At 46.0% G+C, this 11,793-nt stretch overlaps 1 protein-coding gene across 1 annotated transcript in view; it reads left to right on the top strand.

Moving 5' to 3' along the window:
* Positions 1-9,045, top strand: part of LOC119428135 (G-protein coupled receptor 22-like) — a 22,283-nt gene extending 13,238 nt beyond the window's left edge. Inside the window, exons 3-5 of the mRNA XM_037695772.1 lie at positions 3,977-4,103; positions 4,287-4,433; positions 7,840-9,045. Coding sequence (XP_037551700.1) covers positions 3,977-4,103; positions 4,287-4,433; positions 7,840-8,892 — 1,327 coding nt within the window. The 3' untranslated portion in view covers positions 8,893-9,045. The remainder of the gene's footprint in view (positions 1-3,976; positions 4,104-4,286; positions 4,434-7,839) is intronic.
* Positions 9,046-11,793: the final 2,748 nt, after the last annotated feature.

The following is an 11,793-nucleotide window of genomic DNA, read 5'->3' as shown; positions in this document are numbered from 1 at the left end:
ACACACATTCATACAGCACTCTACTACACACACATTCATACAGCACTTTACTACACACTAGGAATGCGCAATATAAATGGTACACGGTAGAAACGATAGAAATTTAGCCTACAATATAGATCTGTCTTGTTTTTGCTTTGTTTTGTTGTTTTTGAATGTCCAGAGGACCAGATTTAACTTTTTTAGATAGATCTGTCTTCTACCGGCTAACCGCAGTAACGCAGTGTCTGAAGTAAAATCAGTGGTCAGTTTAATCGTTACTTTTTTTTAGTTGAAAACTGTGCGCAAGTCACGTTAGTCTTTTCTTCGAGAGCAAAGTAGCAAAGCTACAAGCTAACTACAGCCGGCTTGCCATAGTGTTGCCGTATTCTGACGCATGCGCAAAACACTGTGTTCCATCGAAAGTTTTGTTTTTTTTTTCCATCGAAAGTTAAAGTACGCGTTGGTCAGCTTTAGAGAAACCTGCTCTCTGATCTGTGAAAAGAACGCTGTGTTGTGTGATTTTACTGCGAGACCCTCTGGTCACAGTCTCATATTGTGTCAGCTCCATTAAAGCAGGAGGCGCCCACTAGAGGTTGGAGGGTGAAGTGTTTCAGTGTAAAATGCTGCTCTGTTGCTCTTCATTTATTAAGACTGGAAACTGTTAAGAGTTAACAACATATTCTTTTGTTTAAAACATATGGCTAAAACTACACTTGATATCTTTTGCACTGTTTTGCACTACAAGAAAGAAGCCTAATACTTGATTTGTTTACTATTTAACAACTCTCTGGACCTAGTAGTGGAATTTTCTTAATTCAAAATATATGATGGCAAAAGGACACACTATGCTTTTTTTTTTTAGCAAGTTTTATACCAAAACATATAGCGATATATATCGTTATCACCACCCTTCACAATACATATCGTGATATGAATTTTATGCCATATCGCACATTCCTACTACACACACATTCATACAACACTCTACTACACACACATTCATACAGCACTCTACTACACACACATTCATACAACACTACTACACACACATTCATACAACACTCTACTACACACACACACATTCATACAACACTATACTACACACACATTCATACATACATTCATTCATTCATTGGAGGGCGACTGCACTAACCACCCAGCCACAGCCACCCCAAACCAATAAACAGTAAAAATACACAGACAGTTCAGATTTGTAGATGTATAGAGACCACTCAAACAACTTTTCACTGTTGGGCTTTTTGAATCCAAAGTAAAGATAAAGATAAATTATTTTTAATGGCCAACAGTGAATTTATTTCTGGTCACTAAGTATTTTTTATTTAACGACAGTATAACATCACCGTGTCAGCGGAATGTAAAACAAAGTAGCAGCTGCATCTTCAATGAGTGTCAAGAAGGTAAATGGGGTACTTAAAGTGACCAATATCAGCCAAATTTATCGGCCATCTCTAATTTAAAAGCTTTGATGCTTTAGTACGACAGAACTAATTGTTGTGTCACAAGCCTATCTTTTTCATTATGGCCAACACGAACTCATCAATCAGGATCCTTGTTCTGGTGATAGATGGTGATAACACTTACATGCCCCCGCTTAGACGCTCCAGACTGGTACAAAAGAAAGTTAAATGCTGGATCCAGGACAGCGGCCCCATACTGAGAGATTGTTTTGACCGAACAGACTGGCAGGTTTTCAGAGAAGCTGCTGAAAATGGAGGTTTGCTTGATCTTGACCAATACACATCCTCTGTTCTGGGTTACATTAGTACATGTACTGACACCGTCTCCACTATCAGAAATGTTAAAAGCTACCCAAACAGAAAACCTTGGCTGAATGCAGAGGTGCGTACCCTGCTGGAAGCCAGGAACACTGCCTTCAGGTCTGGAAACTCAGAGGAGCTGAGTAGGACAAGAAAAGAGCTGGTTGCTGGTATTAAGAGGGCCAAGGCCACATATGCAAAGAGGATCGAGGGTCAATTCATCTCACAAGACCCTCGGAGCATGTGGAGGGGCATTAAGTGCATAACAGATTATAAAGGAAGGAGTGAACAATGTCCCAAAGACCCATCTCTGCCTGATGCCCTCAACAAGTTCTATGCACGCTTTGAAGACCCGAACAGACCACCCAGCACCAGACTCACCTCACCACCGGATGAAGAGCATCTCAGCGTGACCTCAGCAGAAGTAAGGAGTACCTTCAGGAGGATTAATCCGCACAAGGCAACTGGCCCAGACAACATCCCCGGAAAAGTGTTGAAGGAATGTGCTGATCAGCTCTGCGAGGTGCTGGCAGACATCTTTAACACCTCACTTACCCTGGAGACAGTTCCCACCTGCCTGAAGACTGCCACCATCATCCCAGTCCCAAAAAGCTCTACAGTGACTGGTCTGAATGACTATCGGCCAGTGGCCCTCACCCCGATAGTCGCTAAATGCTTTGAAAAACTGGTCATGACTCGCATCAAAACAACCATCAACATCAACGAGGACCCTCATCAGTATGCATACCGTGAGAACCGATCAACAGAGGATGCCATCTCCTCTGTGGTCCACACTGCGCTCAACCACCTGGAGCAGAAAAACTCTTACGTCCGTATGCTCTTTGTGGACTTCACATCCGCCTTCAACACCATGATCCCCCAAACCCTGATGGACAAACTATTCACACTAGGACAAAGCCCCTCCATTTGCAACTGGGTACTAGACATCTTAACAAACAGACCACAGTTAGTGAGGATCCACAACCTCTCCTCCTCCACCATAACCCTCAGCACTGGCTCTCCTCAGGGATGTGTGTTGAGCCCCCTCCTGTTTACTCTGCTCACGTATGATTGTGCAGCTACCCATCCAGGCTGTCACATTGTAAAGTTTGCAGATGATACAGCGGTGGTGGGATGCATCACAGACAATGATGAGTCCAGCTACAGGCAAGAGGTGGAACACATGGAGAGCTGGTGCAGAGAGAATAACCTTCACATCAATGTGAAGAAGACAAAGGAGATGATTGTGGACTTCAGAAGGAACAAAAACATCTACACCCCCCTGAACATAAGAGGATCTGCGGTGGAAGTGGTCTCCAGCTACAAGTACTTGGGTGTACACATGAATGACAACCTCAGCTGGAGCAACAACACCACCAGCCTGATCAAGAAAGCTCATCAGAGACTCTACTTCCTCAGACGGCTGAGGCGAGCTGGTCTGGGAAGCTCAGTCCTCACCTCCTTCTACAGGTGTGCAGTGGAGAGCATCCGTGCTCGAGCATCAACGTGTGGCATGGAGGCTGCACAGCTGCAGAAAGAAAAGCTTTGCAGAGAGTGGTGAAGGTTGCACAGAAATCTGTCGGAATCAGCCTCCCCACCATCACAGACATCTACACCTCTAGATGCAGGAAGAGGGCCACCTGCATCATTAAGGACCCCACTCACCCAGCACACACACTTTTTGCCCCACTCCCCTCAGGAAGGAGGTTAAGGAGCATTAAGTGTAGAACCACTAGACTGAGGAACAGCTTCTACCCTGAGGCTGTTAAGACTCATGAATCTCTAACTAGAATAATCACTGTGAAAAACCATATCATGTTGCTGCTGATCTGTTTCATGTTGCTGCTGGTCTGTTTCAATGTTGATGTGTTCATGCGTGCACATCTGCTCACAGACTCATGTTCATGTTTGTGCTGATGTTCAATGTTTTATGTTATGAGTGCTTAGTGTACATTTAGTTGATGTTTTTCTTAGTTCATATCTTAGATGTTATTACTGTTTTTCTTATACATTTTATTGTTGGATGTAACTGGGACCCCGTGTACATAATTTCGCTCCACCACATGTACCACATGAGGTGCGAATGACAATAAGGAAACTCTGACTCTTACTCTGAGATAAAAAACAAATTTCATCAATATTTCATACCCAATGTTCATGTCTAATCAAAGCTTATTTGTCTGTCGACTACTTTGCAGGTTTCTTCTTCCTGTCAGGAGAATTCACACATCCACAGTGCTGATCTCTGTCGCCACAATGTGCAACATGATGGTGCTAGATACTCCTGACTCTTACGACCGGAACATGAGCTCTTCTAAGAACATTAATCTAATCAGCTTCCAGGTAAAAACACTTTCATTACCAGTATGAACCTCACCTTTTACTGATAACATGATGTATATTTATTACTGCCCAGTTACAGTACTCAAAACAAAACTAAACAAATTAAACATTATGAAACAACATTTTGTGATCTATTACACAGAGGGATAATTGGGACAGTTATTTATTATTTTAATTTTTAAGGTGTCATTGACAAGTTTCCTGGTTTTGGAGATGGTGTTGGGCCTGAGCTCAAACTTGACTGTGTTGGTCCTCTACTGTATGAAACATAATCTCATCAGCTCCGTCTCCAATATCATCACCATGAACCTGCATGTGGTGGATGTGTTGGTGAGTTTTTCCTTCTGTTGCCTGTAACCTTTTACAAGACTTGAACCTAACACCGTAGCTGACACGTCAGCTGTACTACAGCCTCTCAACACTAACTGCAGTAAACCCACTGTTCAATAGATAGTGGATTCACCATGGCTTCTGCCTGGCACAGAAAGGCAAAGGCAGATTTAATATTTTAGCCTGGGCGTGTTTGTTCGACTGTACCATTAGCACAAACAAAATCCCATGGATCACAGATGTTTTAATGAAACTTGGAGAAAGTACATTTTCTAATAAAGGTTATTATTTAGAGTCAACCTGAGTCAACCCCCACAGAAAAGTAATCTTAGTAATCTGAAAAACATCTGTACAGTATTTCCCTAAGATCAATTGCCTTGGAAGGACGCTCATATCTTTGCAGACTGTTGTCAATTTTTATTTTTTTTGGGGGGTGGGATGTGTGACAGAAGCAGCTACGTCTGTAGCTGTTTTGCTTTTCAGCTAGTGCATCTGAATTGTGCAGCACTAGCTTAGTGCTACATCAGTGCTGGCAGTTTTTGACCCGGGGGGGGGGGGGGGGGGGGGGGGGGGGGGAGGGGTGGGTGTGGAGGGGAGGTGGTGGGGGGGGGGGGGGGGGGGGGGGGGGGGGTTGTGGACAATTTTGGTATGTAACAATAATTACAGGGATGAATCCGAACAAGACCCAAACATTTTTTTCCAGCTTTGACTGCTTATCCCACTATTATTAACGGTTGGCGGAAATACGGCTGAGTTAAGGGGGCAGAAGATTGGAGCTTAGCAATGGACCCTGCTCTGACATGTCAGATATTTTGTGATCTCACCTGTTTGGGTCGTTGGCCACACGCATCTGCTGAGTGCCACGGCTGAATGAATGTCCATTTGGGCTGATGGATTGCTGGCAGTAGCTCATCTGAAGCTTAACTGAAATTTTACCTTTTTCAACCGGCCGGTCAATGCACGATCAAATGGCCGTGTGCAACTGGTGATAGTATGGCAAGCCATGCTTACATATAATAGGATCGCTGGCCGCGCACGTCCGCTGACGCAATAAAAAGCCGGACACCGACCCGACCCGCTCATTATTATGGCCCGGCCCGAATCCGGGTCGGGCAGGGCCGGGCTCCGGGTTCAGGTTAGAAATGACAGCTCTAGCCACTGGCCCAGACAACATCCTAGGGAGAGTGTTGAGAGACTGTGTTGAACAACTCTGTGTGGTGCTGGCCAATATCGTTAATTCCTCCCTCACCCTGGCGACTGTTCCCACCTGCCTGAAGACCGCTACCATCATCCCAGTTCCCAAGAGTTCTGCAGTGACTGGTCTGAACGACTACCGGCTAGTAGCCCTCACCCCGGTAATCACTAAATGTTTTGAAAGACTGGTCATGGGCCCACATCAACGCTAAAATCAACATCGGCGAGGACCCACACCAGTATGCATACTGCAAGAATCGATCAACAGAAGACGCCATCTCCTCTGTGGTCCACACTGCGCTTACTCACCTGAAGCAGAAGGACTCTTTTGTCCGTATTCTCTTTGTGGAATTCACACCTGCCCTCAACACCATGATTCTCCAGACCCTGATGGACAAAATACTCACACTAGGACTAAGCCCCTCCCTATGCAACTGGATCCTGGATTTCTAAACCAATAGGTCTGTGCAAATCCACAACTTCTCCTCCACCACCATAACCCTCAGCACTGGCTCCCTCAGGGTTGTGTGTTAAGACCCCTCTTGTTTACTCTGCTCACATAAGATGGCACACTTACCCATCCAGGCTGTTATATTATAAAGTTTGCAGATACAGCGGTGGTAGAATGCATCACAAACAATGATGAGTCCAGCTACAGGCAGGAGGTGGAACACCTGAAAAGCTGGAGCAGAGAGAACAACCTCCACATCAATGTGAAGAAGACGAAGGAGATGATTGTGGATTTCAGAAGGAGCAAACACACCTACACTCCCGCTCCTCATGAACATAGGGCGATCTGCAGTGGAAGTGATCTCCAGTTACAAGTACTTAGGTGTGCACCTGAATGACAACCTCAGCTGGGGCAACAACACTACTAGTCTGATCAAGAAAGCACTTCAGCAACTCTACTTCCTCAGGCAGCTGAGACGAGCTGGTATGGGAAGCTCAGTCCTCACTTCCTTCTACAGGTGTGCAGTGGAGAGCATCCTGTGCTCCAGCATCAACATGTGGCATGGAGGCTGCACAGCTGCAGAAAGAAAAGCTTCGCAGAGAGTGGTGAAGGCTGCACAGAAGGTGTTGGAGTCAGTCTCCCCACCATCACAGATATCTACACCTCCAGATACAGGAAGAGGGCCACCTGCATCATGAAGGACCCCACTCATCCAGCACACACACTTTTTGCCCCGCTCCACTCAGGAAGGAGATTGAGGAGCAATAAGTGCAGAACCAGTAGACTGAGGAACAGCTTCTACCCTGAAGCCGTTTGATTCAGAAATTCCTAATCAGAAAAATAACTAATTCACTTTAATTGGTGATGTCACTTTATCTGGGCTTCTGATTATCCATGCTGCTGATTTCTTGCCTTTAAGCTGCTGAATTCATACCCATCTGCTCACAACAGACTCATGTTCAGGCTGCTGTTTAATATACCATATTAAATTACATTATTATTGTTTAGTGTATATCTTAGATCCTTGTATACTGTTTTTTTAAAATACTTTACATTTTTGCTATTTTTGCATGTACCTGAGACCTTGAGTACAGAATTTTGTTCCACCTCATGCACCACATGTGATGCGAATGATAAGAACCTTGAATTTAGTGAATCCAATAGATTTTCTGGCCTTGCTGCCCACACCTGTTTTAGATGATACTGATGGAAGAAGAGAAAGTGAGGGAAATGAGGGTTTATTGCAACTATTATTGTCATGATAATATTAAAACAATCATACATCATACTACAAGATTTTTCAAATATTTAGCTCTATCTGAAGGTTTACCTAAAATCTAGTGGTTTGTGACATTTTTCTAATGGTACAGACAAACTAACACAAACATAGCTCTCCTTTTACCTACAGTGATGGGCAATGGAACGTTATGCTACCATTGCACTCTTCTGTACTGTATACGGATCAAATAAGTAGTAAAAACAGGTGTTTCTGTTCAGTGCTGTTACAGGTTCGTCTTCCAAATGTCAGACAGTTTTTGCTAGATTAAGTGTTCTTTAAACTATTCACATTTTATAAAACTCAAAACGACATTTTTACCTAAACATTGTTGATATTATATCTTTAATCTGTATGCCTTTCCTTTATCATTAGTTCCAACTGATCCCAAGAATGTACCCGTTTTTTGTTGGTTAATGGTCTGTAACAGACATAAGAACAAAAAATACTGTCAGTTACAAACTAAATTTCTATCTCCTCTCCAGGTGTGTGTCTGCTGCATCCCATTAACAGCTGTAGTGGTTCTCCTTCCTCCAGAGGAAGACAAAGCCATGATCAGCTGCTTTCATGAGGCGTTCATCTCCTTTGCAAGTGTGGCTACTGCTGCTAATGTCCTGGCTATCACCGTGGATCGTTATGACATCTCAGTACGGCCAGCAAACCATGTGCTAACCATGAGCCGAGCTATGGCTTTGATGGGAACCATTTGGGTCTTATCCTTCATCAGTTTTTTGGTTCCATTCATTGAAGTAGGCTTCTTCATTAGTTCTGGTTCAGATCTTGTGAACCACACTACAGTTGTGACTTTGGCTGACACAAATGAATATTACACAGAACTGGGTTTGTACTATCACCTACTCGCTCAGATTCCTATATTCTTTTTCACAGCTCTGGTAATGCTGGTGACTTACTACAAAATTCTTCAGGCACTCAACATACGCATCGGAGCACGATTTCAACACAACCTGCCTAAAAAGAAACAAAAGAGCAGAAATACTATCTCTCTGACCACAGCAACACAAGCTGAGGCAACAGATGCTTCACAGAGCAGTACAGGGGTCAAAGGAGGTGGAAATGCACCTTTAGGTATTCGAGCATCAGTATCTGTAATAATTGCATTAAGACGAGCAATGAAGCGTCATCGGGAAAGAAGGGAGAGGCAAAAAAGAGTGTTTAGGATGTCTCTTCTGATCATCTCCACTTTTCTCCTCTGTTGGACTCCAATAACTGTGCTCAACACAATAATTCTCAGTACTGGACCCAGTGGGTTGACTTTCCGCCTCCGTTTGGGCTTCCTGGTGATGGCGTATGGGACCACAATCTTTCATCCACTCCTCTATGCCTTCACAAGGCAGAAGTTTCAAAAAGTTCTTAAGAGCAAGATGAAAAAGAGGGTGGAGTCTGTGGTTGAAGCAGAACCAACACCAAAGAATGTAGTTATTCGTAACTCATGGATCGACCCCAGGAGAAACAAGAAGGTTACCTTCAGTGACACTGAAGCCAGACAGAAATGTCTGTGCTCACCAGATGCAGAGTGACAAATGAAACCAGGTGTAAATAAGTATAAATGGTTCACACAAAAAAATTAGGGCAAAGAGTCCAAAAGCTGGGTTTGTTCAGAAATGTTTGTTCAAATAAAATGTGGAAGAATATACCGTGTGTAAAAGAAGTTTAAACTGATGTTCGAGTTAGAGTGGAGTGCATACAATGGTCATCTTATTAAAAGGATACTGAAATGATGGCTTCAACATGTCTTCATTAAGAATAATAAGGATAGGAGGAAAACAACAGATGTTTTCATGTTATACTCTTATTAAATGAAAAACTACCATCAGCTTTCAGTTGAAATTCTAAATTTGCATTTTCAGTTCTTTCTTCAGAACTATATAAAGACTTTTAGATACTTGAAAAGGAAAATTCATTCTTAATGTAAAAAACACCCCTATGATGAGAAAAAGAAATGGACTTGATGTTCACTCGCATAGTCGTGGGCCACCGGGGCCCCACTCTGGAGCCAGGCCTGGAGATGGGGCACGCGGGCGAGCGCCTGGTGGCCGGGCTTTGACCCATGGAGCTCGGCCGGGCACGGCCCGAAGGAGACGTGGGTCACCCTTTCCATGGGCTCACCACCTGTGGGAGGGGCCAAAGGGGTCGGGTGCAATGTGGGATGAGTGGTGGCCAAGGGCGGGGACCCTGGCGGTCTGATCCTCAGCTACAGAAGCTGGGTATTGGGACGTGGAATGTCACTCACTGGTGGGGAAGGAGCCTGAGCTGGTGTGTGAGGTTGCGAGATTCCAGCTAGAAATAGTCAGACTCACTTCTACGCATGGCTCTGGAACCAGTTTCCTTGAGAGGGGTTGGACACTCTTCCACTCTGGAGTTGCCTCTGGTGAGAGGCGCCGAGCAGGAGTGGGCATACTTATTGCCTCCCATCTTGGTGCCTGTGTGTTGGGGTTCACCTCGGTGAATGAGAGGGTGGCCTCCCTCCGCCTACGTGTGGGGGGACGGGTTCTGACTGTCATTTGTGCTTATGCATCAAACAGCAGTTCAGATTATCCACCCTTTTTGGAGTCCTTGGAGGGGTTCCTAGAAAGTGCACCTCCTGGGGACTCCCTTGTTCTGCTGGGGGACTTCACTGCTCACGTAGGCAATGACAGTGAGACCTGGAGGGGTGTGGTTGGGAGGAACGACCCCCCTGATCTGAACCAGAGTGGTGTTCTGTTGTTGGACTTCTGTGCTCGTCATGAATTGTCAATAGCGAACACCATGTTCAAGCATAAGGGTGTCCATATGTGCTCTTGGCACCAGGACACCCTAGGCCGCAGTTCAATCGACTTTGTCATCATCTCATCTGATCTGTGGCCACATGTCTTGGACACTTGGGTGAAAAGAGAGGGGTGGAGCTGTCTACTGATCACTACCTGGTGGTAAGTTGGCTCCAATGGTGGGGGAGGATGCAGGTCAGACCTGGCAGACCCAAATGTATTGTGAGGGTTGCTGGGAACGTCTGGCAGAGTCTCTTGTGAGACGGAGCTTTAACTCCCACCTCCGGGAGAACTTTGAACATGTTCCGGGGGAGGTGGGAGACATTGAGTTAGAGTAGGCCATGTTCCGTGAAAACTATTATCGAGGCGGCTTATCGGAGCTGCTGCCGCAAAGTTGTCGGTGCCTGTCGCGGCGGCAACCCTCGAACCCGGTGGTGGACACCGTCCATGAGGGATGCTGTCAGGTTGAAGAAGGAGTCCTATCGGGCCTTTTTGGCCTGTGGGACCCTGGAAGCAGCTGATGGGTACCGGCAGTCCAAGCGACATGCGGCTCGGGTGGTTGCCGAGGCAAAAACTCGGGCGTGGGAGGAGTTCAGAGAGGCCATGGAGAATGACTTTTGCACAGCTTAGAGGCGATTCTGGTCCACCATCCGGCGTCTCGGGGGGGGATAGAGGTACACCACCAACACTGTTTATAGTGGGGGTGGTATGCTGCTGACCTCAACTCGGGATGTCGTGGGTCAGTGGGCAGAATACTTTGAAGACCTCTTCAATCTCACCGGCACGTCTTCCACTGAGGAAGCGGAGCCTGGGGACTCTGGGTCGGGCCCTCCAATCTCTGGTGCTGAGGTCACCGAGGTGGTTAAAAAGCTCCTCGGTGGCAAGGCCCCAGGGGTGGAGATGAGATTCTCCTAGAGTCCGTTAAGGCTATGGATGTTGTAGGGTTGTGTTGGCTTACGCAACTCTGCAATATTGCATGGACATTGGGGGAAGTTCCCCTGGATTGGCAGACCGGGGTGGTGGTCCCTCTATTCAAAAAGGGGGACCGTGGAGTGTGTTCCAATTACAGGGGGATCACACACTTAAAGCTCCCTGGTAAAGTCTATTTGGAAGTTCTGGAGAGGAGGATCCATCGGATAGTCAAACCTCGGATTCAGGAGGAGCAGTGCGGTTTTCGTCCAGGTTATGGAACATTGGACCAGCTCTACACTCTCAGCAGGGTCCTGGAGGGTGCATGGGAGTTTGCCCAACCGGTCTACATGTGCTTTGTGGACTTAGAGAAGGTGTTCGACCGTGTCCCTCGGGGAACCCTGTGGGGGGTACTCTGGAAGTATGGGGTACCGGGTCCTTTGATACGGGCTGTTAGGTCCCTGTATGACCGGTGTCAGAGCCTGGTCCGCATTGCTGGCAGTAAGTCAGGCTTGTTCCCCGTGAGAGTTGGACTCCGCCAAGGTTGCCCTTTGTTACCAATTCTGTTCATAACTTTTATGGACAGAATTTCTAGGCGCAGCCAAGGTGTTGAGGGGATCTGTTTTGGTGGCCTTAGGATTGCGTCTCTGCTTTTTACAGATGATGTGGTCCTATTGGCTTCATCAGATCGTGATCTACAGATTTCGCTGGAGCGGTTCGCAGCCGAGGGAGACACGGCCGGGATGAAGATCAGTTCCTCCAAAT

The sequence above is a fragment of the Nematolebias whitei genome, chromosome 22 (genome assembly GCF_014905685.2).
Source record: "Nematolebias whitei isolate Nwh7 chromosome 22, NemWhi1, whole genome shotgun sequence".
Classification (NCBI taxonomy): domain Eukaryota; kingdom Metazoa; phylum Chordata; class Actinopteri; order Cyprinodontiformes; family Rivulidae; genus Nematolebias; species Nematolebias whitei.
This window is presented reverse-complemented; position numbering and strand designations above follow the sequence as displayed.